Source organism: Ambystoma mexicanum, chromosome 3q (genome assembly GCF_040938575.1).
Source record: "Ambystoma mexicanum isolate Mex_15411 chromosome 3q, UKY_AmexF1_1, whole genome shotgun sequence".
Classification (NCBI taxonomy): domain Eukaryota; kingdom Metazoa; phylum Chordata; class Amphibia; order Caudata; family Ambystomatidae; genus Ambystoma; species Ambystoma mexicanum.
Genome location: NC_090926.1, coordinates 1,015,978,631 through 1,016,004,526, shown reverse-complemented (window position 1 = coordinate 1,016,004,526; position 25,896 = coordinate 1,015,978,631). Strand labels below are relative to the sequence as shown.

General features: G+C 47.4%; 1 protein-coding gene across 3 annotated transcripts in view; it reads left to right on the top strand.

Moving 5' to 3' along the window:
• RNF213 (ring finger protein 213) overlaps window positions 1-25,896 on the top strand; it is a 3,248,263-nt gene that overhangs the window by 2,514,500 nt on the left and 707,867 nt on the right. For all 3 annotated transcript variants that reach the window (XM_069655189.1, XM_069655190.1, XM_069655188.1), the window contains one exon: window positions 4,599-4,809. In XM_069655189.1, coding sequence (XP_069511290.1) covers window positions 4,599-4,809 — 211 coding nt within the window. The remainder of the gene's footprint in view (window positions 1-4,598; window positions 4,810-25,896) is intronic.

Genomic DNA, 25,896 nt, shown 5'->3' with positions numbered 1-25,896 from the left:
TTTTCTCTTCTCAAAGCGCCTAGAGGTTTCTTCTCCAGTGCACAGCGCTTTACTTCAGTTCACATCACATGGAGCATTGGAATGCAGCTTGCACAGCAATAGCGCTTTACTTCACTTCACATCACATCACATGGGAATGCGGTTTGCACAGTAATGTCTGTTGGAATGGGCAGCTGTCTTTTCTTGGCCCATTCACAGATGCATAGGTAAATGTTCAGATGTGATGTGCCCGTCTGCCATCCTGCATGAAGCCTTTGCTCCGTACCACAGTTTACTGGGCAAATTCTTTACTTTTTGAACAGCTCTCTGTTTTTGCTCCCCCTTCCTCAGGAATGCAGGCATGTTTATCTTTCGTGTGCACCTGGCAGCGCCATTAGCACGCAGCTTATCTCTTTTGCCTATAACTCTTATACTGTGGCGGCTTCACTCGTTTCAGACAATTCATCCAGATTAACTCTTTCTTGTACTGTTTCTGCTTTTGTTTGCCTTCACGCACCTCGCCCAAGACAGCTTCAAGGCACAAGCTCTGCACACACAGCAAGACTCTTGTTTTCAAAAGCGGCACTTTTCTTGTCATGTGCGATCTTTCAAGAGAACTCGCAACCCATTAAATCTTTGTGCTATCTTATCACACACAGATGTTTCATTCTGTTGTACCATTGCCAAACTATAACCACTCAGTTCAGTGCATTTAAAAAATAAAAATGCCATATTTAGTGCAGCTCCCTGCACGTTTTTTTTTTTTCTGCAAGAACAACCCACACTCTATTGCTTGTGGGCTGTTTAATGTGTCAACAACATTTTTTTTTTTTTCCCATGTCACTTATAAGGCAACAGCACAAATCCATGGCATAGCATGGGGACAGTCAAAAATACTCCAGGGGCAATTTAGAAAAATATAAATTGTTTTTCTCCCCAACCGTTGCAAACTGATTCTGCAATTTCAAATCAGTACACAAAAATCGAAAATCCAAATAACATTCACTCACTTTCCTTTTAAGTGAGTCTCTCACCCAACATAAGCATGGCACAGCCTAAAATGCAATATAACCATTTTAGTGTGTTTCCTTTAAACAGAATTTGCCACCATTAGCACATGGAATTTTACAGTTGCCAAAAGAAAGAAAAAACTCTTTAGGCTCTCAGCACAGATGTTACTCATTCTCCTAAGCATGGCTCATTCCCCTTCCTCATTATTCAGGAATGCCAACCCTTCAAAAGCATATATCAAAAAAGACGAACCTTCGCCTCCGAACATTACAGCCCCCACTCGCTAGCACACTGGGGCTGAGTCAATGGTTAAATCACTATTCACAATTTGCATGTCAAATTCTTGCAATTATTTTTCCTGCCCTCATGACAGAATAGAGATGAGAACTCCGTCTCATTATGCATTCCAAATTACAACTTTAAACTGGGAAACCACATGATAAAATTCTTTTTCTAATTGAGCATACATCTTTCTTAACCATTCATCGGAGTGCTTTAAACAAAGCCATTTCCCGCTCGTTTATTGCCTTGTACTCCCTGGCACCAATCCCATGCAATAAGTCAGTCACGACTGATTTACTGAAGGGAGTCTTAACCACACAAGCTATCGGCCACGGCAAGCCGACACAACATTGCTGCCTTTTGAAGTCTCAGAGCTGCAGTGAGACCATCAAGGAAATGCGACAGCCTGCTCCCCACTCTACACTGTGTTCTCTCACACCATTTGTCATGTCAGCATGGCACTGCTCTTCACAATCCCACAAAGCTGCCACCAAATGTCTTGATATTGGGCAAAATCTTCCTCGGGGCCAGCCCTTTGAGAGCAAAAATACCCAATTCAGCCCAAAATACAGGTTCTATTGTGCTGAGCAGTGATCTCATGCTAGTGACAAATGACACCCTCAAAGCTTTAGCATATTTATTCTAAGCAGTGAATTTCATATACATTTGGGATTCAAGTTACAGAATATTACAAAGCATAACACTTAGAGCAATGCAAAATATAGTGAAACATGGAACTTAGATAAACATAGAGAAACATAGAGAAATATAGAGAAACATAGAGAAACACAGTCTTACGTCCCTTTAATCAGCACTGGGGAGACCTTGGGCCCTCATAAGCTAGCTGTAAACAAGCCCCGCTCAGAGGACAATGCTGAAGGACACCGTATGAGCCAATGCCGGGCACCTGTTTCTGCACGAATCAAGTCCACAGGCGATCTCCCCCTGATCCATGTGTGCATGGATATTTTATAACTTCTTGCTGTCAGTCACCATGACGCACAGTTCCAGAACTTTCCCTGTGCAACTGGCTCATGGAAAAAAAAACCCAGCTCTCTCTGAGATGCTCCCTGCTCGCTCCTACCCCCTCCCTTGTTCCCATCTGCGCTGGCTGAGGAATGTCTTATCAGTACCTTCCCAGAGAAAAGGAAGATTAGCTTGGAGCCAGGGCTAACGTTAGTGAGGCTGAATATTCTAAGGGAAGCAGGGATGTATTAACCCCATCTGCAAGCTCTAAAAGGCATGCACTCATAGCTTAGTGTTTATAGCGCTTAAGACTGGCTATCTAAGCGCTATATAGGTGCCATGATGTTCCAAACACTCCAAAAACCTATTAGCTACATAGCTGGGGGCCCTCCCTGCCTGTCATATTCCTTGTAGCTCACTACTGCATAATGGAAGTGCTACAACAGACTACTGTCAGCATTTTTAGCACATACTTTGAATACACTATTGGCTTTCAGCGGCTAATGCTGTCATCTAAAGCCCTGATTGGCAAGGTTGCAATTTCGTGTATCACTACAGCCTCGACTAGAGAAGCCCTGCAAGGACGACTTCTCCCCTTGGGTTGGTGGGACCAATCCACCCCAAAGCAAACTCGTCTGGACATCCTCTCGGAGCTGGCTGTACTTCCATTGCTGCTGCAGGAACCGATTGTCAGGTGGAGGCACACCAGAATAAAGTGCATTGTTTTTAAGGCGGACCCGACCTCCAGGAAGATCCTCCGTGCTCCCATGAAGCAGTACTGACCGAGCCTGAGCCACCTCAACAGAGTGCTGGACCCGAGATGCGAGGAAAGCCTATAAGGTATCCGAGAACGGCAGAGGCGCTATTCACAAGAATCTGAAACCGCGAAGTGCCGCTGATCTGAAGTTTGCCCATTGCAGCCGCCGACCTTCAAACCATAGTGCAGGAGTCCCCAGACGTCCTCCCTCTGGTCCCCACAACTGGGGCCCAGGAAGAACAGGATCTGCCATGCTACAACTGGAACAGAAACCAGATGGAACCAATTTCTTTCAGACCTAGGGTACTGTAAACTAAGGGGTATTTACCTCTTGTCATGAAGCCTTGCTAGCTCTCAGTTGAGACTTGTATTGGTTGCCTTTTGTAGAGTTGCTTGCAGCTTTGCCTCTCACAAGCCTCCCAGCTTGTGGCCCAACAGTGATTTAATTTTCTGCAAAGATTTCTAAAACATTGTGCAATACTTTTTACTTACCTTCAAGAAATGCTTCAGCTCCCCTAGACTTTGCTCAATAGACATTGGCTGTCCTGGCTCCCTGAAAGACTCTTCTCACCTCTTACTTAGTCCCTTAAAAAAAGGCACACATTCTATAACTTGTGTAGCTGGGAAAGGGTTAATTTACTTTGCATTGGGGGTTCAAAAGTACTTACCTGCTTATGAATATTTGTTAACATTTGTGTTATTCCCTAACCTTTTCCTTTTGACACCAAACTAAATGTATTAGTGTTATATCAATGTCCACTGTGTCCTAGTTATTTATGTCACCTCAGCGTGTAGGAAGTGTCTGTGCGCCATCCCAAATGGGTATCTACTGATGTAGTGAAACTGAGTGTATTTATTGAAGTATATTTTTGTGTTACATATTTGCTCCCTGCTAAAGAAGGCTTATACAACGGACTGTTAAATTAATAAATAATTGTTTAATCAAGAAACCTTGAGTGTAATTGTTCATTTGACTACCTGTCACTGTGAATCTGTTATAACCCTACAGCTCACATTGGCCCCTCTTGGGATCAGCCTGGCTTCTCAGTTACTCTACCAACTTATGTAGTACATGCTTATACCAAAGGTTGGGTTAACTATTGCTGAGAGGACAAGGCTGGTGCAGTCTCCCAATGGGAGACTGCCTAAAATGTTTGCCTAAAAGCACAGTGCAGGCTAGAATGGGGAGCGTGGATCAGTCGGGTTAGTGGAATGATGAAAAAAGGGGACAGAACATTGTTAGACCTCAATAGCAGTTTTTCTGTCCGCAGTTTTATAATTTAATTATGTTTTGATTACATTTTTGAGTTTATGCTCCCTTTAATTCTGCTCACGTTACCTTCATTTCTCACCATCATGGAGGACATACATCAGATTACACTTCTGATTTTGGGAACTGGAAAATAAGAGAGGTGCTGAATCAGGGATTGGCCACAGAAAGAGAGACACAAAAATATAGAGATGTGCAATCAGACAACTATGAAGCTGAAACAAACCCTCTGTGATGATGATAATATTAACTGAGGAGGTATTGGGGGTCGCCTAAATAGTAGGTGTTTCTGTTGTTCATTTTGGTAACATTGTTATTGTCTATTGATTGTAGGACTCCATGTATGAAAAGATCAGGACCTGCATTGGGTCTGAGAAGCTGACTCACCTGAAAAACGAGAGTCACTTCCTGGAGCAGTGCCTTCAATTAAACGGACACAATGCCTCCCACGAGTCCTCGATAGAGTATCTGCAGGAAGTAGCAAGAATCAGACTCTATCTGGACACTGCTGCAGAGCTGCTCTTCCATCTGCACTCGGACACAGGTGGGTGTTTCAGTAGGCAGGAATCAGTGAGTTATCTTCTCTTCTGGATGCATCACTTGGAAAGGAGTGTTAAATTGACAAGTAATAGAATGGATGCTCTACAGATGAAAGTTGAATGTGAAGAGGCCAGGTGAGGAGGACATCTTGGAATGCTATAGGGAGCACTTGGCATGGATGCTCACATTGGCGCCTCTTTTGGGAAAATATACAATTGAGGCTAAACTGTAGAAACCACTCTTTGGGCAAGGTACTGAAGACTACACAAGGAAGGAGCCATAACTAGATGGACAGTGTTAGGGGAGCATTCCATGTTTGAAAGCATTGCTGTTCAATTTTATGTCGCACCGTAAGCATGTTGCCTTTTCCTATGGCTGATCTTGCCTCTTCAACCTTATTTTTATGCACCCTGTCTTTTGAAGTCCCCTTGCCACTGCAATCCACAATGTTCTCAAATGGCTTCACTCTAACGACTCATAACCGCTTCTTCCCCACTCTACTGCTGCTCTACCCTCCTTACACAACTCTGACAACCTTGCACTTAACACTACTACTGCAACCAATACACCTGACCATGTATTCCGTGACTGCAGGCTCTCCCTCAAGTATACATAATGTTAAGCATTGTCTTTGGCATGCACATAAGCTCATTAATAACCTCCATGTTCCTTGATTTACAAATATCTGCACTGTATTATGTGGATGTATGTCACCTGCCTGCGACCGGTAATGTAACTAAGCTGCAAGACTTCTTGTATTGCTGCGCCCAGCTACCCAAGGGTTTGGTGCGCATTATCAAATCAATAAAAAAACAAACCCTTTTTATATGCTGTTATATGGCATCTCATATGGCCCCTAGGATAGTTTTTTTTTTTTTATTACCATGCAATTGTATTATGGAGTATGTTATTAAGCATTTATACTGCAACCTCCACAAACATAGACACCTAATGTTGTCCGATAAATGGTATATTGAGACCCCGCCTGGGCAACAGCAGACCATAGTCAAAGGGTAAGAAAGAATAGGAAATTAGGATTTGTCAGTAGATGCGTAGTGCAGCGGCAGAAAGCAAGTTGGTAAGAGGGGTTGGGAATATGGTTGTGATAGTTGGGATGCTTTTTTTCTTAACTGCATTCCTGATCGGGTAAGCGTGTGAGAAAGTGTTAGGAATGTTAATTGTCTTTTAGGAGAAGGTTGTACTGTGATGACAATTTCTAGATTCGTCGATGGTGCTAGTGGTAGTTTGTGTGTGGTTGAGTGATGTGCTGTAGAGGTGCTCAAGTGTCCCCTTGAAGTATGGATGCGTTCACCAGATGAGATTAGTCGTATTAAAGACAACCTTATATCCAGGACAGATCCGGCTTTGCCAAGCCATTTGACAGATGTGTGGGTGCCAAGAGTTGCACGTGCATAGGTGGAATACGTGGGAGGTAGGATGTAGGATAAGGGAGGGGAAGACAAAGATGATCTTATATCAGATGATGTTAAGTCTTTAAACTCTGAGCTAGGTATCATACATTTCTGATGCTTGTGAATCTGCTTAGTCGCATGATGTGCATACAGTCCGATATCTAGTGGTAATCGTAGAGTATTGCATCTTGTCTTTCGAGGATTGAAAGGGGACGTCGACATGGGTGTGCTTTTAACACTATCTCTAACGTGACGAGTAATATACCCAAGATCCTTCACGCGTCAAGGTCCCTCAGATTGTTTTTTTTCCGCCCAGCTAGCTGGTCTCTTTATGCAGAGCTTGAAAAATTGCTATTATAATTTCCATGACCTTTGGTGGTTTTTATTATTCGTTCTCTTCATCGACAACTTCTTCACAGCCAACTCCGAAGACTGCGGAAGACATCTCCAGACTTCGGTGGCTGGTGCTGCGGTCGACCGCGTGGCCTCGGCCCTCAGGCAAGGCCTACACAGTAGGCAGAGTGGGGTCCGGGGCTCTGTTTCTTTTGAAGAATGCATTTCCTTCTCCCCCTCTTTTCCCTTCTGGTTTTGCTGTCGTTATAAACCTGAGCTATTGACAGGGCACCTTTTTAAATTTTGCTATTTTTGTAAAGGCAAGTGTCCCTGGAAAGAGACACACCAGAGGTGCAATAAGTTCCTACCTCGAGATTACCACAAAGTGTCCTGTCGGTCTTGCAAGCTTTTACGTCCGAAGACGATAAAAGAACGTTGAGTTGAACAGTTGGCAGCGAAAAATGAGATACTCCTTTAAATTTAGCATAGCGCATAGGGGTGTGGCCAGGGACATGGGGATAGTCCCCGAGATCCCACCTTCTGGGGCCTCACCTCAGTCCCTTTTCCACACGGACGGTGTCAGGCCTGGCAGCTAGGTGCAGGAACATTTTGCATTTTCAGCGTGCTCCCTGTATTTTTCTTTTTCAAATGTCTTTTCCTCCCTTCGGTGCCTTGCCTCCCCCATCGCATGTCGGCTGCAGGAGGCTTCATGAGATGCACATCCTGCGATCAATCATTTCCGGCCTCGGACCCCCTTGCTCTGCCTTCAGTGCCTGGGACCCGACCACTGCTGGGACACGTGCATGGCTTGCAGTTCTCTTGGTCACTGAACCTTGAAGAAACGTCTTTCCCGCTGGAGGGAGATTTTCCATTCTTCTCCTCCCAGGACCCTGGACCCTGTGTCAAGAAAAGATATGTCCTTTCTTCACAAAGGCCCCACATCACGGGAACTCCTTCTCAGGGCCTCCTACCTGAAAGGGGACCTTGGACTCTGGATCTGGTAGACCAAAAGCCATTAAGGCTACCGGCTTCCAAGCCGAGGGGCTCAGGGGCTCTTCCGGGTGATCCTTGAACAGACCTGAGGCAAGTGCATGACCATGTATGGGATCCTTTGAAAGAGGAGGCAGGAAGAAAATCGCACAACAATATTGGCAAAGAACAAGCGACAATCTCGTGGCGTGGGCATTTTAGGGCACTAGCCACGTTCAGTAGCCATATGCTGTAAGAGTGAATGTGTGAACACTAGAAATAACCCACAAATTCTCAAAATATGTTTGCTGCCACCAGTTTATCTTTAGGCGCATATACAAGTAACCAAAAAATACCAAGTGTTAAACACTAGGGTGATTAAAAAAAAGTAACCCACTGCACTGCACTGTAAGATCCTGTGTGCACTGTTAAAAGGTTACCAAAATGATAAAAAGAACAAAAGGGAAACATAGTTATCCCTGTACTGATGGTTTGAAGGACTGATCAGTTTTCCCATAACAAAATGAGCAAAAGGCCAGAGGGGTGCAGCTGAAGGCTTCACTTCGCTGTAAAACGTCAGGGCAGGTTAAAAAAAAAAGAAAACACTTAGGGGGTTCATAGAAATATGGAGGGAAAGTTGTCAAAAGAGAGATCTTTCCTAACAAGAGTCAACAGAAAAGACCATCACTTAAAGGCCTTTGTAGAAAGGATGCTTCCATTTGGAGGATGAGCCTCATGTGAAGCACTGGGGCAACGCGCTGGCCTTGGAAGCAAAACCATGCAGAGTAACAGCGGTTCAAATCCCGGATCCATGCTTAGAAATCAAATCCAGGTATGGTAATATGCCTGTTATAAAAAATCAATAAAATAAATGAAGAAAAGAATTCAACAGGAAGGTGGGTTACTAGTGTGTATGCCCACAGAGCCTACTAGAGAAAGACCATAAGAGGTTGGTGGTTGCTCAGAATATGTGGCGCTTCTTCCTGCCGTTGGTGCATGAAGCTCCCCTGGCAGTTCATCTTGATGTCAGGATAACTCCAGAGTGGTCACCCATGGAATCCTGCTGACTCAAGATGGGGGTTCCAGTGGAAAAACACTACAGAGGCGACACTTTCTGTCAGCAGTCTGATAGGTTATAAGAACAGTTAGATTCTCCCAAAGGGATGCAGGCAGTCAATAATCCCAGCATTAAAGTGTTCAACATTCAAGACCTGTACGGGAACAAGCACTGCCAAAGCCAATAGGTTTAGAAGGAGGCCTTTAGGGAGACAGGACAGCCAAAGTCAATGGACAATGCCAAAGTTCTGATGCTCTTCTTCATAGAAATCTGTTCTTAAAAAGTCAGTGTTCAAAAAGAAAATCACAGCAACTTAATAGGAGTCACCTTTGGAAAGCACAAGCTGCAAAGCCAATGCAGGTAAGGTAAGTTGAGGTCAACTTAGTGTAGGGTTAAATCGCACTCCCAAAGATGAGTAGCACCCCAAATGGCAAAAGAATAGAGTACCCCAAGCCCCACAGTACCTTTGAAATTAAGAAGTTGTTTCAGCTGGTTGTGTTCATGATGCAATGCTGTAGACCCTTTTTCCTGGTCCTTGGTCGTGGTGACGAAAGAGAGGACGTCTGGCGGGCTCCTGTGGCAGCAATCGAGAGAGAGACTTGGCAGAAATGTATTTCAGTCGATTCAGCGGCTCTTTGTGGTTTGGGCCCCTTTTTCTCAGCGCAAAAGTAGAACAGAAATCTCTGGTTAGGATTTCCTTGATCCCTTGGTCCTGGACTCTGGTGAGGGGACTCTAGATGCGTATTTCTTGCTACTGTGGGGTCCTCTGGGTGCCTACAATGATCTGGCCAGATTCAGACTTCGGAAGACCCCGGGTTTTGGGCTTCTTCAGCTTTGGAAAGTCGCAGCAAGTCCGGGGTTGCACCGAAATAGATTGTGTCGAGGCTAGTTGGTCCCACCAGCCTAAGGAAGGAAGTCATCCTTTGCGTGTCTTCCCTGTCGATTCAAAAAAGGGGTCCGCACAGCTGCAGGGCTTCACCAGGCAATTTGCGGTCCAGGCAGGTGCTGCTGGCGTCTTCTCTCCTCCTCTGCTTCGGATTTTGTCCTCCAGTGGTTAACTCTGCTCTTAGTCCCAAAAACCTTGATTATTTTTTTTGCAAATTCCCATTAATTCACATTCCTAATTTTACTTTATTACATTTATACCACGCTCAATGGACCCGTGGGTATGATGACGCAGCATAACAAACAATCCCAAACAATATATAACATAAAACATAATCAACAGTGCAAACTACCAGCACAATAGCCAAAAGAAATAACAAAAAAGGAGTCTAACTCGCTACTAAATAGGTTACCAAGGAAGGGTCCATAAAGGTGAACCCTTCTGCCGGAACTCAAGTACAAGCTTGCAGTTTGTGCCTCTCATGGGAGGGGGTTTACATGCTCTAAGATAGAGGGGTAAAGTGCTAAACCCACAACCCACGTACATGCAATCGCAGGTGAGTTCGGAGCACCAATCTCTCAAATCTATCCTGCGTAGGATCTTAAGGTCAGATTTTCTGACCACATCGGGGCCTGTCTTTTGTCGTAACCAGGCGAGGATCATATTTCTCAATGTTTCTCTAGGCTCTCTCCCATCCAGTTTTTGGTCCATGAAAAAAGATTGGGTGATCCTATTCTCGATGTTAGTCATTTGTGATTTCCTTACAAACTGACTACCTGGAGTCACCTCCTTAATTTTGGCATTCTCCACTGCTCTCGTTTTGGCATGTGATTGGCATTATTTATGGCCCCCCAGGTGGACGACCTCGCGTAATGGTCCCCCCAGCAAATGAGGAACCTGCCTGACAGACTTAGTTTCCATAGGTAAAATTGATTAGGGGAGGTCTATGGGGTCTGTTTGACAACCCTAATGGGTACCAAGAAAGTCAGGACGAGTTTGGGTGGATTTTTCTATGCCTTCAAGTTCCGGTTCGGTTTGAATAAAGTTTTGTGCATGTGGCAGATGTAAGCTGTCAATCACACAGCAGGGTGCCAGTCGGCCCATAGGAACTAGCTTCACTCAGGCACACCTAGAGACAAAGAACAGGGATGTTTTGGGATCCTCCCTCACTTCCTGCCTTTCCAGACACACTGGAGCCTGGGTGGGCTTCAGGGTAGAAGCCAAGTGTTAGGGAGAATTCTCAGAAATGTGCTAATTCCCTGCACCTTAGAGACCCCTCGCAACTTTGCTGGATTTTGAGGACTTTATTTTTTTAACCTGGAGAGAGTGAGACCCTTTTTTCCCACACTCATGTATTTTAATGTGATTTCTGACCTTTGTGTTTCTTTTGGTTATGGAGCCTGACAAACTCCATAGGCATCATATTTTACATTGTAGCACACAGCATCTTCAGTGCAGTGACACAGGGAAGTCTTTCAGATTTCCCAAAGGTTTGAATACCTTCTCTGGGATAAACTACAGTTTCCCAGAGTAGTAAAGTAAAATTGACTTTCCTTACATTTGTAACTTTCTTGTCCCAGCACACACTATCTTACAATAGGGTGCTCGAGGGGTTACCTAGTATCCCCTATGTCTAGAAACTCATGTAGCAGTCAAATGCTACCCTTTCCTATCGAAATGGCTGGTGGCAGTGGTTTTACAACGAACTACCATGATTTTTCCCGACCGCGAACAACAGGAACAAAAAATCGCGGCAGCCATGTCTTTATAAATGGCGCCTAGGCCCCCTTTGTTTAAATAGGACCAGCTTTTCTTTTTTCATTTCTTTTTGAAAGGTCCTTCTAGAGTCTGTCTCTGCGCGCCAAACCAGGTTTGGTCCCTTTGTTTCTATGCCTTTGGCAGGCTTCAGGACTGAAGACCGCCTCTGGCGCCCGAGTGTCTGGGGTGGGCAGGAAGTGAGAGAGGTGCCTGAAACTCTGTGCTTAGTCTCCTAGGAGACCCAAATGCACTCTGGCGTGACAGCCACCCTGCTGGGTGAGTGGCAGCTAGGCTGGAATGAGTGGGAGAAAACTGTTTAAAAGGCAAGTTTTTTTAACTGAAAGGCAGAGTCGACCACTGGAACGAAAGAACCGAAGATGAGCTGGAAGAGGGCAGATGCTGCAACTAGTGGACTGTTGGTTTGCCCGGTGGAGCCTTGCTGCAGGTCCGAATCGCCAAGTTCATCTTGACAGAGAAGCCCCTTCAAGGACGACTTCTTCCTTTGAGTTGGTGGGACCAATCAACTTGTAAACCACCTAGATACCATTATCAGAGCTGGTTAGGATTAACCAGGGGGAAGGACACCAGCTTGTGTGCTTGAAGAACAGCAACTGGAATCGAAGATTTGCCAATTTGCCAGCTTTATGACCCGCCCCCATGCAGTGCAGTAGTCCCCCAACATCCTCCCTCTTGTCCCCACAACTGAGGCTCAGGAACCGCGAGATCTGCAGGAACTGCCAGGAACAGAAGTCTCCAGCTTCATCTTTTTTTGTCAATATAAGGTATTGTGAAAACCCGATCGAGAGAACTTACCTCTCACCGCGAAAGTTTGTGGAACTTTGGCAACTTGCAGGCCTAGTCAGCTTGTGACCCGACATGAACCTTTCTTCCGTGAACTACTTCTAAGAACCGTGGCAAAGACTTTTCCATTTCAAATACCAGAACCGTTTTTATGTATACAAGACACTAGCCCATTGACTTTGGCCTACCTATTGCATTGAATCAACTCCTCTGGTGAACTCAAACTATTTGCACTGTTTTAGAGTAACTGTAATATTCGTTTTATTAACTTATTGCCTTTTTTGCTCCTACTTCACTGCTGTTTTGCTCCTACTTCTAGGGAGCTCAACTGCTTAGTAATCAGTATTGTAGTATAATTTGTGTATGATATTGATTGCCTCATTTAGTGAATGCTTTCTAGATGATTGTGTAATAAATGAATAAGTGTTTTTACCATGAAACCTTGAGTATAAGTGTCTATCTGAATGCTTGTCATTGTAGACCTTTGTGTAACACCTTTACAAGCTCACATTCCCTCTTGAGATAAGCCTGGCTGCTCAGCTCTCTACCAAGAACTGTGGTACAGACTTATACCAAAGGTTGGTTTTGCTTACACCTGTAGTCATAGTTGTGTGTAGTCGTCCCAGAGGGTACTGCATGCAAACTTTGCCTAACAACTACCATGGTGTGCATTTACCACAGGCTGCGTTTGCAGCTACAGTAAAGTACCCAAGGGTGCCATTTTTGTCAAAATGGCCCCGGTCTTCTTTTTTCACCATTTCTTTGTGGTCCTTCGTAAGATTTACTCTGCGTGCCAAACCAGGCTTGATCCCATTGTTCTCTATGCCTTTGGCGGGATTCACGAGTGAAGCCCACTCTGGCTCCAGGGTGTGTGGCGTAGGCAGGAAGTGAGGGAGGTGCATGAAACTCCCTGTGCTTAGTCTCCTAGGAGACCCAAATGCACTCTGTAGTGATTGGCCGGCTGACTGTCCGGCAAGGACAGCCACCCTGCTGGGTGACTGACAGCTAGGCTGGAATGAATGGGAGCGAACTGATTAAAAGGCAAGGCATTTGGCTTGGAAGGCAGAGTCGATCACTGGACGACAGAACCGAAGAAGAACTTGAAGTGGACACCTGCTGCAACTCCTGAACCATTGGTTTGCCCGGTGAATCCCTGCTGCTGTGCTTAAACTCCAAATTCGTATCGACAGAGAAGCCCCTGCAAGCACGACTTCTCCTTTTGATTTGGTGGGACCAATCAACTCCAAAGTAAGCCACCTGGACATTCATCTCGGAGCTGGTTGAATTTCCACAGAGTTGCTGCTGGAAACGTATAGCCAGGGAGAGGAACACTAGATTGTGTGCATTGCTTTTACCATGGCCTAGAGCTCCAGGAAGATCCATCGGACTCCCAGGAAGCAGGACTGACCGAGCATGAGCCCCCTCAACAGAGTGCGGGACCCCAGAAGCAAGGAAAGTCCATCTCGACAGCCAGGAACTGCAGCGTTACTATTTGCGGTAGACGCAAGGAGATGAAACACTGAACAGCCACTGAAAGTGAAGTTTGCCGGTTGCAAGTTTTGACTGTCCCAGTGCAGTGCATGAGTACCCCAATGTCCTCCCTCTTGACCCCACGACTGAGGCCCAGGAACAGTGAGATCTGCAGAGCTGCACAGGGACAGAATTCATCTGCTGCACTTTTTTTTCAATTCAAAGGTACTGTAACAAAGTCTGAGAGAACTTACCTCTTGCTGTAGAGTTGCTTGCATCTTCTAATACTCACAAGTCTAACAGCTTGTGGCCCTACATTTGATTCTTCTTTTCTTCAAAGACTGCAAAGACTTTTCTACGTACCCATCAGAAGTACTTCATCCCATTGACTTTGGCCTAGCCTGTTATACTGAATGACTCTGCTGTAGGGATCCAAAAAGTATTTGCCTGCTTAAGAATATTTGTGGTCTCTTGTTGTTCTAATAATCTTTTCCTTTTACCAACATTTAACAGTATTCTAAATGCCAACAGTAAGATATTAATGTCCCCAGCACCCTAGCTATTGAAGTCACCTGAGGGTGTAGGTTGTGTCTGTGGGCCATCCCAAAAGGGTCTTTACTGATTTAGAAACTACACGTGTACAGTATTGAAGTGTATTTGTATGTTACTATTATGTGTTACTATTATATTGCTCCTTTCTGAAGAAGGCTTTTTCTAACTGACTGATAAATAAATTAATAATTGTTTATTCAAGAAACCTTGTGTGTAAGAGTTTATTTGAATACTTGTCACTGTGAATCTCTGTGTAACTCCCTTACAGCTCACATTGACCCCTCTTGAGATAAGCCTGGCTGCTCAGCACGCTACCAAAACTGTTTAGTACAAGCTTATAGCAAAGGTTGGGTTTCCTATACCTGTAGTCAGAGTTGTTTGTAGTGTTCCCAGAGGGTACTGCATACAAACATTGCCTACTACCCACCAAAGGCAAACTAAACAAAGGGCTCAAACCTGATGCAAAGAGAGTAAAAGCCCAGAAGAAACTAACAAGAAAGGGTGAAAAAAAAGACGGGGCGGGGGGCATTTTGGAAAATGGTCACCCTTGTGTGCAGCATTGCAGGTGAGATATCAGCCTGCGTATACATGTCACTAGGTAGTAAAATAGAAACCACTGCCACCAGGAATGGGTTAAAGGAATTACTATGTAACCCCCCCAGCACTTCACGTAGGGTGGTGTGTGCTGGACTCATAAAGTAAAGGTAAGTAAGACAGGGGTCATCTTACTATTCTTGGGAACAGTAGCTCACCCAAGAAAATGTAGTTAAACATTAAGGGACTTCTCAGTGGCATTGCACAAAAGGTGCTGTGTGTCACAATGCAAAAGCAGATGCCTATGAAGTTTACCAGACTCCATAAAACAGTAAGGGACATAGGAAATCATAGTCAGCAAAACACTTGAGGGAGTCAGAAAAAGGTCCCACTCACTCGAGAGTAAAATGTAAAAAGCCCTCAATCCAGCAAAAGAGCTGGGGTTTCTAAAGTGGAAGGGTATTGGCACAGAAATGAACATTCTCCCCAACAGTCATTTATTAAGAAACCGTTGGAATGGGACTGGGCACAGAACCAGGATTATATTAGGAGGTTAAGTTCACTGCACAATTATTGTAAACTTTTTTCTTTATCGAGAAGCTTAAAGATATATTTATCTGTTTCCCTGCCCCGAGGCCAGACACATTTTTATGCAGATGCCACTAAATGCCCTTCCAGTAATGGCTTTTAAGGGAGCTTGATGAGTACTACAAAGGAGAAGCGTATCTGTCGCCTGTGCATAATAGAGGATATAATCAAGATTACCCAGGCATACTGCACAGGGAGTCTTGATTCTGTTAAAGAAACGGAGGCAAGCATTTAACGTCTTCAGCCGATTCAACAAAATAACTGAAATTCTTTTTCAAACTAAATTTCCCTTCTGGAAAGTCTCTTTCTGTAGTCCAAGACACTTCCTGTGCTTGTCTGTCACTTCCTGTCCTTTGCTGCTCCTCTTCTGTGGATGCTCTGAACTGCACCTAAACTCGAACTGGAACACAATTGCTTTGCCGATCATGTCCTCCTTGAACACTCGTGGGCTCTTCTGACTAGGTCTTGGGTACGGATCCAACACCTCCATGGCCATTTCTTGACGTCATCACTGCCTTCATGGTCAGCCATTCTTCTGAAAGTCTCCTATCAAACAAACTTTGTATTTTATTTATTTGTAGAGTGCTCTGAGCCCTCCGGCATCTGGGCCCTTATCTTGCATAAGGATACGATACATGGTTCTCCAGCATGGGGTCTGGCATGGATTTGCATGCTCATGAATATTTCCTGTCGTCAGGCTGGGAATCCTCGGTAAAGAAAAAATCAGTATCGGTTTCGTTTCTGATCTGTCTTTCTTAGTAGTAACCAATCACTGATCTCTGGGTCATACTGCCCCCAGCCAATGGCTGCCCTCTCCCTAAGCCCGGCCTCTGGCAGCCATCCTCAGATTGTCATGATCTCTGCTTCCAAAAGGTCAGGGTTTTCCCAACTCCCTTGGAAGCAGATCCATAACCCAGGTTCCGAGTGCCAACCAGTCCCAATTGGGACCTTTTGGACCCAGTCCTGGCGCCAGTGGCACCAGGCTCATAAATATGCCCAGTCCCAGCGCTGGAAGCGCCGGGCTCATAATGCTTGGGTGGACTTACCTGCAGCAGACCATGCTGCTTACTTGCCTGCCAGTTGAGCCTCTGATCCTCTTCTGTTTGGAACTACTTTTCCTGTTGGGTGGGGCAGGAGCCTCTCCCTAGGTTCAGAACACTGGAACTCTTCTGGAAAGCAGGAACTCTTTTCTTACCTAGGCGTGGCTGTGGAAGGAGACACCTAAGCACTACAGGAGGCTATTTAAACCACACCCGATGGATGAATCTTGCTTTGCGTTATTCTGCATCCTCTGCAGCAGAACGCTCATCGTGTCTTCTGCATCTGATCCTGGGCCTAAGGAGAAAGGCTTACCATCCTGAATCCAGTCTTCAGCAACACCTATAAAGACAAGAAAGAACAGGTTAGCATTACGGTCTTCAGTGACAGCGCTTCACTTACCTGGCCCATCGGCTGTCACCAACGCCTCGCGCTGCATTCCGGCATCTGAAAGACAAAGGCTTACCTACTCATTGTGCGCTCCGGAGGTCTTCGCACTGCATTCCGGCATCTGAAAGACAAAAGCTTACCAACTCCTCGCACGCTCCGGAGGCCTTCGGCGCTGCATCCCGCATCTGAAAGACAAAACGAGGTGCGTTTAAAGACATTGGGGAACTTTAATACTCACGTGCCATTACTCCTTTCCACATCTAACCCAGCGGGTATTCCGGCACTCTGCAGCCGCTCCGAACTTGTACCTGCAAAATAAAAAGACAGTTAGAGCGCATCGTGAAGCAGGCAACAAGCGCTTACTTACGTGCTTCCAGGCGCTTCTATTCATCACACGGGCTCCATCTTCAACTCACTTCAGCCCGTCATCCGCCATCGCCGGAACCCTGCAAAACAAGAGACATCATTACTAAAGACTTTTAAAGACATTAGAATTACTCGAAACTTACCGTTAGTGTAGTAAACGACGGACAGCAGTCCTCTGAAGTCAAGAGGCCTGCTCCCCTTATCCAGTGAAGAAACTGGTTACAGCACCCTGCCCCGAAGCAGATGGAGAGCACGGCGTTCACTTACCTAAGACACCTTACCCTTCGAGTCAGACATACAGTGCACAGAGGTCCAGCCCAAAGAGCCAGCCGTGTGTTACACATCACCTTTGAAGATACGGTATATGCCCAGTCAAGACCGGCGCCCCTACGGGAATCAGGTGAGCGTTACAGAACGCAAAGCCTACCGCAAAACTCCCGTCCAGGCGCTATGGAAACCTCGGATACCGACCAGCTAGCCCAGTTACTTGGGGAACTAAGGGCAGAAGTGCATGCAGCCCGTCAGGAAACGAACGCTCTAAGAAGGGGACTGATTATTTCCAAGGAGCGAACAGATGATCTCGCTAGACAATTGCTACAGTCACAAGCCGGACAGACCCCGTTACCCGCATCTGGGGGAAATCTTCCTTCTACATCCTCTATGAATCCAGTGCAGATCAACCTACCTGGGAATGTACCTCTGGCTCCGCCCGAACGATTTTCTGGGCACCCAAAGAGGTTTGCAGTATTTATCAATCAGTGCCGGTTGCATTTCTTATGCCGGCCAGCAGCCTTTCCAACTGATCAAGCTAAGGTAGCTTTCGTGCTTTCGTACCTTAGTGGCAATGCGGCAGACTGGTCGATCCCTCTGGTAAATCAAGATGATCCGGTCCTCCATGATTTTCAAGCTTTTCAGCTCAGTATGGAAAAACTGTTCGCAAGACATTCACAGGGGCAGGCCTTGGACAATGAGCTTCTTTCGTTGCGACAAGGTAATCAAGACCTTTTGGCTTATATTGCGTCTTTCAACAGACTGATAGTGGAAACTCAATGGCCTGAGGACAAAAGGATTATGCTGTTTTATAGAGGTCTACGTGGAGAGCTCAAAGATGTGTTAGCCCAAGTAGTGAATCCCCCACCAGATTGTTCGGACTATATAGACTTAGTCGTTCAAATAGATCACAGACTGCAGAACAGGAAGGCCGATCGTTCCAAGTTTGATGCTCGAGTATTTTCCAAACCGCCAACTCCTTCCAAAGGAGTAGACTCCGGGGAACCCATGCAAATAGGGGGCCTGAAAGGTCCTCTAACACAAAAGGAGCGGGAAAGGAGAAAACAGTTGCAATTATGCCTCTATTGCGGAAACTCAGGGCACTTTCTTCGAGACTGTCCGGTGAAACCTGCCAAGAAGGCAGTAGGAGTTGCAGTTACCAAAGTTACAAACTCTGAGCAGGGAAACGACCTCGCCCGACAAGAATAGAGGTCCTCTTGCCGAGCGTGAAAACCAGTTCCGTGACCTCACATTTCGTGATACCTATGGTCCTCATTAGCCCTGATAATCCGGATCGATTACATGCAATTGAAGCTTACGTCGACAGCGGTGCCATCGGCAATTATGTGGATCATGAAATGGTTTTGAGGATGAATCTAACTCTTTGTCCCAAGGCTGTAAAGGACGTCATTACTACGGTGGATGGGACGGAGATAGCCTCCGGACCAGTAACGCATACCACTCAAGAAGTGACGCTAGTAAGTCAAGATGGACAACATGAGAAGATCGTGTTCGATGTGATCAAGGCCCCTCAGTTTCAGATTATTCTAGGAATACCTTGGTTAGAGAAACACAATCCTCTGATCGATTGACGAGCAAGAACGGTCCAGTTTCCAGAATGTGTCTCTACTTGTCACCCTCCACCTGGTGTTGCACTGGCAGCAATTTCTTCAGAGACTCCCCAGTTACCTCCCGAATACCTAGAATACCAAGATGTTTTCCGGAAGGATCAGGCTAACTCTCTACCTCCTCATAGGTCTTATGACTGCCAGATAGACCTGATACCTGGATCTACTCCTCCTTGTAGTAGAATTTATGCCCTCACCGAGCCTGAGAACCTTCACCTTCGACAAAACCTGGATCAATACCTGGCAAAAGGGTTTATTCGTCCTTCCAAGTCCCCTGCTTCTTCAGCTTTGTTCTTCGTTCCAAAAAAGGAAGGAGACCTTAGAACTTGTATAGATTATCGCTCCCTGAACCAGATCACCGTCAAGAATAGATATCCGTTACCTTTGATCCCTGAACTCCTGGACCAAGTCAGAAAAGCATGCATATATACAAAGCTGGATCTTAGAGGAGCCTACCACTTGGTACGAATAAAAGAGGGCGATGAATGGAAGACGGCCTTCCGCACCAAATATGGGCTATTTGAATATCAGGTCATGCCCTTCGGACTTTGCAATGCCCCGGCCGCCTTTCAATATTTTATGAACAATGTCCTCAGAGAGCTCATAGATGTGTGTGTTGTTGTTTACATTGACGACATCCTCGTTTACTCTTCATCGGAATCTGAACATCGGAAACACGTGAAAATGGTCCTCGAAAGATTGCGTCAACACAAACTTTTCGCTAAGTTGGAAAAATGTGTTTTCAACGTGACAGAAGTTGAATTCTTGGGATTCATATTATCACCTAGCGGAGTGCGTATGGATTCAAAGAAGGTCGATGCAGTTCTCAAATGGCCATCACCATCCTCCGTAAAAGGTGTGCAAAGCATGTTAGGCTTCGCTAACTTTTACCGCAGGTTTATCCCCGAATTTTCTCGAATAGTCCAGCCCATCACTGCCTTGTTAAAGAAAAACAAACGTTTTGAATGGTCTACCGAGGCGGAACAAGCTTTCCAGGATTTGAAGACTAAATTTATCTCTGCACCAATCTTAAAACACCCTCGCCCCGAACTCCCCTACATCGTGGAAACTGATGCTTCAAGCCTTGCCATGGGGGCAGTTCTATCACAAAAGGACCCGGTAACCAATCAGTTGCATCCCGTGGCATTTTGGTCCCGCAAATTCTCGCCTCCTGAAATCAATTACACGATTACTGACAAGGAACTTCTGGCTATCAAGTCTGCTTTTAAGGCTTGGCGGCATTATCTGCTGGGGGCCCGACACACCGTTACTGTGATTACAGATCACTGAAACCCGCAATATTTGAAAACCGCAAAAGCCCAATCCTCTAGACAACTCCGTTGGGCATTATTCTTTGCCGAGTTTGACTTCATAATTACCTATCGACCTGGTACAAAAAACGGTAAAGCTGATGCCCTTTCTCGGATGGGAGTGGAAGAACACTTGATCAACCCTAAACCTGTACCAATCATTCCCGAACAAAGAATTCTGGGTGTAATCGCCACACAATCCATAGAGGAAGTTAAGGATAAAGCCAGGCAACTTGTAACTCCAGCAGACATACAGAATTGGCATTTGCAGGGAAAGGACTTTGCAGTAAAGGACAACTTATTGTATTTCCAAGAACGATTATACCTGCCCAGCACAGATTTACAGAAAAAAGTAATCTCTTGTTATCACGATTCTTTAATGGAAGGACATCCCGGTATGGCCAAGACCTCAGAAAAGATCAAGCGCTACTTCTGGTGGCCGTCTTGGAAAAAAGATATCAGAGACTTTATAATGTCCTGTGGAGTATGCGCCCAAAGCAAGAGTCAAAAGGAAAGACCAGCAGGCCTCTTACGCCCTATTGACATCCCACCTCGCCCTTGGCATACGCTTTCTATGGACTTCATCACCGATCTACCTCCATGCTCCGGATACAATACGATTCTAGTAATCGTGGACTTATTCTCCAAGATGGCGCATTTCATTCCGCTCAAAGGCTTGCCAACAGCAGCAACACTGGCCCGAGAATTTCTTGAAAACATCGTCCGACTGCACGGTTTTCCTTCGGTTCTAATATCGGATCGAGGTAGTCAATTTATTTCTCATTTTTGGCGAAGTTGCTGTCGGTCGGCTCAAATTGATGTGAGACTATCGACCAGTCACCACCCTCAGACCGACGGACAAACCGAGAGGACCAATCAAACTCTGGAACAGTATTTACGCTGCATGCTGCAACAAACTGAAAAAACTTGGAAAGACATCCTTTGGATAGCCGAATATACCTACAATAACTCTGTCCATTCGGGAACTGGGAAAACCCCGTTTTTTCTTTTATACGGCAGTCACCCTCGAACCTCAGAGTTGGATCCCCTCCAAGATCTTGAAACACCAGCAGTAGACTACCTGCATTCTACAATCACCCAAGCCTTTAAGGAAGCTGTTTCTCACCTTCAAAGGGCTAAAGAACAATACAAGAAAGGAGCAGATCAACATCGGAAGGAAGCCCCTCAATATCAAGTAGGGGATCAAGTCTGGTTATCCACCAAATATCTACCTCTAAAAGGGCCACGCACATTCAACCCAAGATACCTTGGTCCCTATTCCATCACTACCATAGTAAACCCAGTAGCGGTCAAGTTGGATTTGCCCCCGCACATGAAGATACATCCGGTCTGCCACGTCTCTCTATTAAAACCCGTGCAACCTCAAACCCGACTAACTAAATCTCCAAAACCTATCCTAGTTGATGGAGAACTCGAGTTTGAAGTCAAAAGCATTCTGGACTCCAAGGTCTCCAAATCTAAACTATTTTACCTAATTGACTGGAAAGGCTACGGCCCCCAAGAGAGATCCTGGGAACCTGCTGAATATGTCCACGCTCCTCGCCTAATCAAAAGATTTCACCGAACATTTCCTGACAAGCCAAAACCCCCGGAGAAGCCCGGTTTGGGAGGGGCCTTGAGGGGGGGTACTGTCATGATCTCTGCTTCCAAAAGGTCAGGGTTTTCCCAACTCCCTTGGAAGCAGATCCATAACCCAGGTTCCGAGTGCCAACCAGTCCCAATTGGGACCTTTTGGACCCAGTCCTGGCGCCAGTGGCACCAGGCTCATAAATATGCCCAGTCCCAGCGCTGGAAGCGCCGGGCTCATAATGCTTGGGTGGACTTACCTGCAGCAGACCATGCTGCTTACTTGCCTGCCAGTTGAGCCTCTGATCCTCTTCTGTTTGGAACTACTTTTCCTGTTGGGTGGGCAGGAGCCACTCCCTAGGTTCAGAACACTGGAACTCTTCTGGAAAGCAGGAACTCTTTTCTTACCTAGGCGTGGCTGTGGAAGGAGACACCTAAGCACTACAGGAGGCTATTTAAACCACACCCGATGGATGAATCTTGCTTTGCGGTATTCTGCATCCTCTGCAGCAGAACGCTCATCGTGTCTTCTGCATCTGATCCTGGGCCTAAGGAAAAAGGCTTACCATCCTGAATTCAGTCTTCAGCAACACCTATAAAGACAAGAAAGAACAGGTTAGCATTACGGTCTTCAGTGACAGCGCTTCACTTACCTGGCCCATCGGCTGTCACCAACGCCTCGCGCTGCATTCCGGCATCTGAAAGACAAAGGCTTACCTACTCATTGTGCGCTCCGGAGGTCTTCGCAGTGCATTCCGGCATCTGAAAGACAAAAGCTTACCAACTCTTCGCACGCTCCGGAGGCCTTCGGCGCTGCATCCCGCATCTGAAAGACAAAACAAGGTGCGTTTAAAGACATTGGGGAACTTTAATACTCACGTGCCATTACTCCTTTCCACATCTAACCCAGTGGGTATTCCGGCACTCTGCAGCCGCTCCGAACTTGTACCTGCAAAATAAAAAGACAGTTAGAGCGCATCGTGAAGCAGGCAACAAGCGCTTACTTACGTGCTTCCAGGCGCTTCTATTCATCACACGGGCTCCATCTTCAACTCACTTCAGCCCGTCATCCGCCATCGCCGGAACCCTGCAAAACAAGAGACATCATTACTAAAGACTTTTAAAGACATTAGAATTACTCGAAACTTACAGTTCGTGTAGTAAACGACGGACAGCAGTCCTCTGAAGTCAAGAGGCCTGCTCCCCTTATCCAGTGAAGAAACTGGTTACAGCACCCTGCCCCGAAGCAGATGGAGAGCACGGCGTTCACTTACCTAAGTCACCTTACCCTTCGAGTCAGACATACAGTGCACAGAAGTCCAGCCCAAAGAGCCAGCCGTGTGTTACACATCACCTTTGAAGATACGGTATATGCCCAGTCAAGACCGGCGCCCCAACGGGAATCAGGTGAGCGTTACACAGATTTTTACCGTACGCTCAAGTGTTTGGAGTCCTCGTGTTTAGCTCTCGAGTTTTTTTGCTGCATTTTCACGCTTTTCAGGAGATTTTCTCATTTTTTCGGTTTATTCGAGCCTCAAGCTCCACCGTTTCTACTTCCGACAACGGGTATCCGTTTCGGAATTATTCTACACCCCTCAAGGGTGAAGTTTTCGTCGAGTTTACGCTTCTTGGAGGATTCCGGAAGATCTGCGGCCTACCTCAATGGACATGGCCCAGGACAAGGGAAGCTCGACGCCCGGATCCAAGCTGTTCAGGTGCTGCCCTGGATACGGATTACAGAACGTTTTCAAGGAGGACGAGCACTCGCGTTGTCTCTACTGTCTTCATGAGGACAAGACGCACGTGGAGAAGGACTGTGCGTTCTGCAAGAACCTTTCGGAACGGACCAAACAAGATCGTCGTTCCCGCCACGCCGCCTGGCTGGAGTAGGGCACAGCCGGTGAGAAAGCGAAGAAAAAGTCTGAGCGGGCTTCTAAGTCCTGTGAGGGCGCCCCAGCGACGGGGGCCAAACAGAAGGCCAGGCACCGCGAGTCAGCGGGCACCGGGAGCGCCGAAAGGTCGGGCTCTTCGGCTGCCAGGCAGGGCGCTACTTCCCCGGCACGTTCGACCACGAGCCAGCGCTCTGGTTCGGGGAAGAGGAAGTCTGAGAACCCGGGTAAGCCGCTGGAGCGGACCCGGTCGATCTCGATGGGGGAGCGAGGCGCTGACCCTCCCCCCCAAGGCGAAGGCCCAGGACGCACCTAAGGTGGTGAGGGCTTTGATCCATCCGGCAAAGGTCTCTGCCGAAGTGGTCGTTGCGACCCTGGCGAAGCCGGCTGAGACTACGACAGTGGAAACGGCCTCTGGGCCCAGAGTATCCCTGCCACCGCAGAGGGAATCCTCTTTCCAGCCCATCGTTAAGACCCCCGTGAAGCCCCCGGCAGAAAAAGAGGGGGGCGGCCGGTGGCCATTACAGACTCGAAATCAGCCTCTGAGGAGGAGCTGGTGGAAACCGAGAAGGGCCTCAACGAGAGGTCCATAGGCCTCAACGAGGGGTTCGAGAGGGTTCGATCCCAGGGGGCGGCCCCTGCTGACGTGATCGAGGATAGCGACGTTGGCGACGGAGAGGGCCCAGTGGAACGGCCATCCCGTCCGTCGCAGCCATTACCCGAGCCCAAGGATAGCTCGGCGGCCATTTTGTTGGCAATCCAATCCTTATGTACCGAGATAAGGACGAGATTACCACAGACCCCGACGGAGGATCCAGAACCGGGCCCGTCGGGAAGCCCTCCGAACAAGCGGAGGAGAGTCTACCCCGCTCCGCCCTTCGTGCCTGCGAGACCTGTGGACCCTAGAGAGGATACGGCGACGGACACAGCGACGGGGACGGACGATGACGGCGCCGATGACACAGCGGTCATCCCCCCCACCCCACCGCGGGCTTCCCCAGACGACGAATTTGGCTCTTTCCACGCCCTGATAACCAGGGCATCCAAGCTCTTCCAGCTCTGCCCTGAAGAACAGAAAAAGGAAGGGTTTCTGTACCAACGACGAGAGGCCAAGAGGAAGTCGGTCCTTGTGGTGCCTTTGCTCGACGACATCTGGAACGAGGGGCTTGCTGTCCTCAAGAACCCTTCCACGACACCCGCCAAGAGGGACAGGTACGAGAAGAAGTACTGAGTCCCCAATACCGCCCCCTTGTGCCTCAGGGCCCAGCCCACGCCGGACTCTGTCGTCTCGGCAGCGGCTAAAAAGAAGGCAGCGGGTGCGGCGACTTCAACTTCCACTTCCCTGCCGGAAGGCGAGGGCAAGAAGTTGGACTCCATGGGACGACGAGTCATCTCGTCGGCGGCGACGACGATTAAGGCGGCCAATGCCTTAGCGATCGTGGCCCGCTATGACAGGGAGCTCTGGTTCAAGATGGCTCCCCTGCTAGACTTCCTGCCTGACAAGAGGGCGGAGGCCCTAGGAATTCAGCAGGAAGGCGAGGTGGCGTTGGATCACGCCATAACGGTGGCAACGGACATTGCTGATACTGGATTTCGCCAACTGGGCAACAGAGTTTGCCTCCGACGACGAGGATGGCTCAAGGCGACAGACTTTCGCCAGGACGTCCAGACCAGAGTGTTCGACATGCCGTTCGACAGCAACAACCTCTTTGGTAAGACGGTGGACGAGTCTCTACAGGCCATCAAGACCGACTCGGAGACGGCTCGGGGCCTAGGTGTGCTTCAACAACGGTGGCCCTTTCGGAGCACCGGAGGCAGACAGGTTGCCTCCAAAGGTTCCAGTGGTGGCTCCTCCACTTACCGCCAGGCGTCCCGCTCCTCTTCCCAGGAGGCCTACAGAGGTCACGGCAAGCCAGAGGGATCCCGCCGTCGTCGCCAAGGAGGCCAAGGCGGCAAGGCCGCCTCCAAGCAAGACTGACCCGGCCATGTTGTCGGGCCCCCACTGAAGCACCCCGGTGGGAGGCCGGCTGACTAAGTTCGTCAGCGTGTGGGAGTCCATCTCCACCGGCCGTTGGGATTGGACACCCTGACCAACGGGCACTCGCTGGAATTCCAAAAGAAGTGCCCTCGCATTCCTCCCGTGGCCAGGAAGGAAAGTCACGTCCCTCAACTACTGTTGGAGGTAAGGGCGATGCTCAAGAAAGGTGCCATCGAACTCGTCCCCAGAAGGCTCCGGGGCTCCGGAGTGTATTC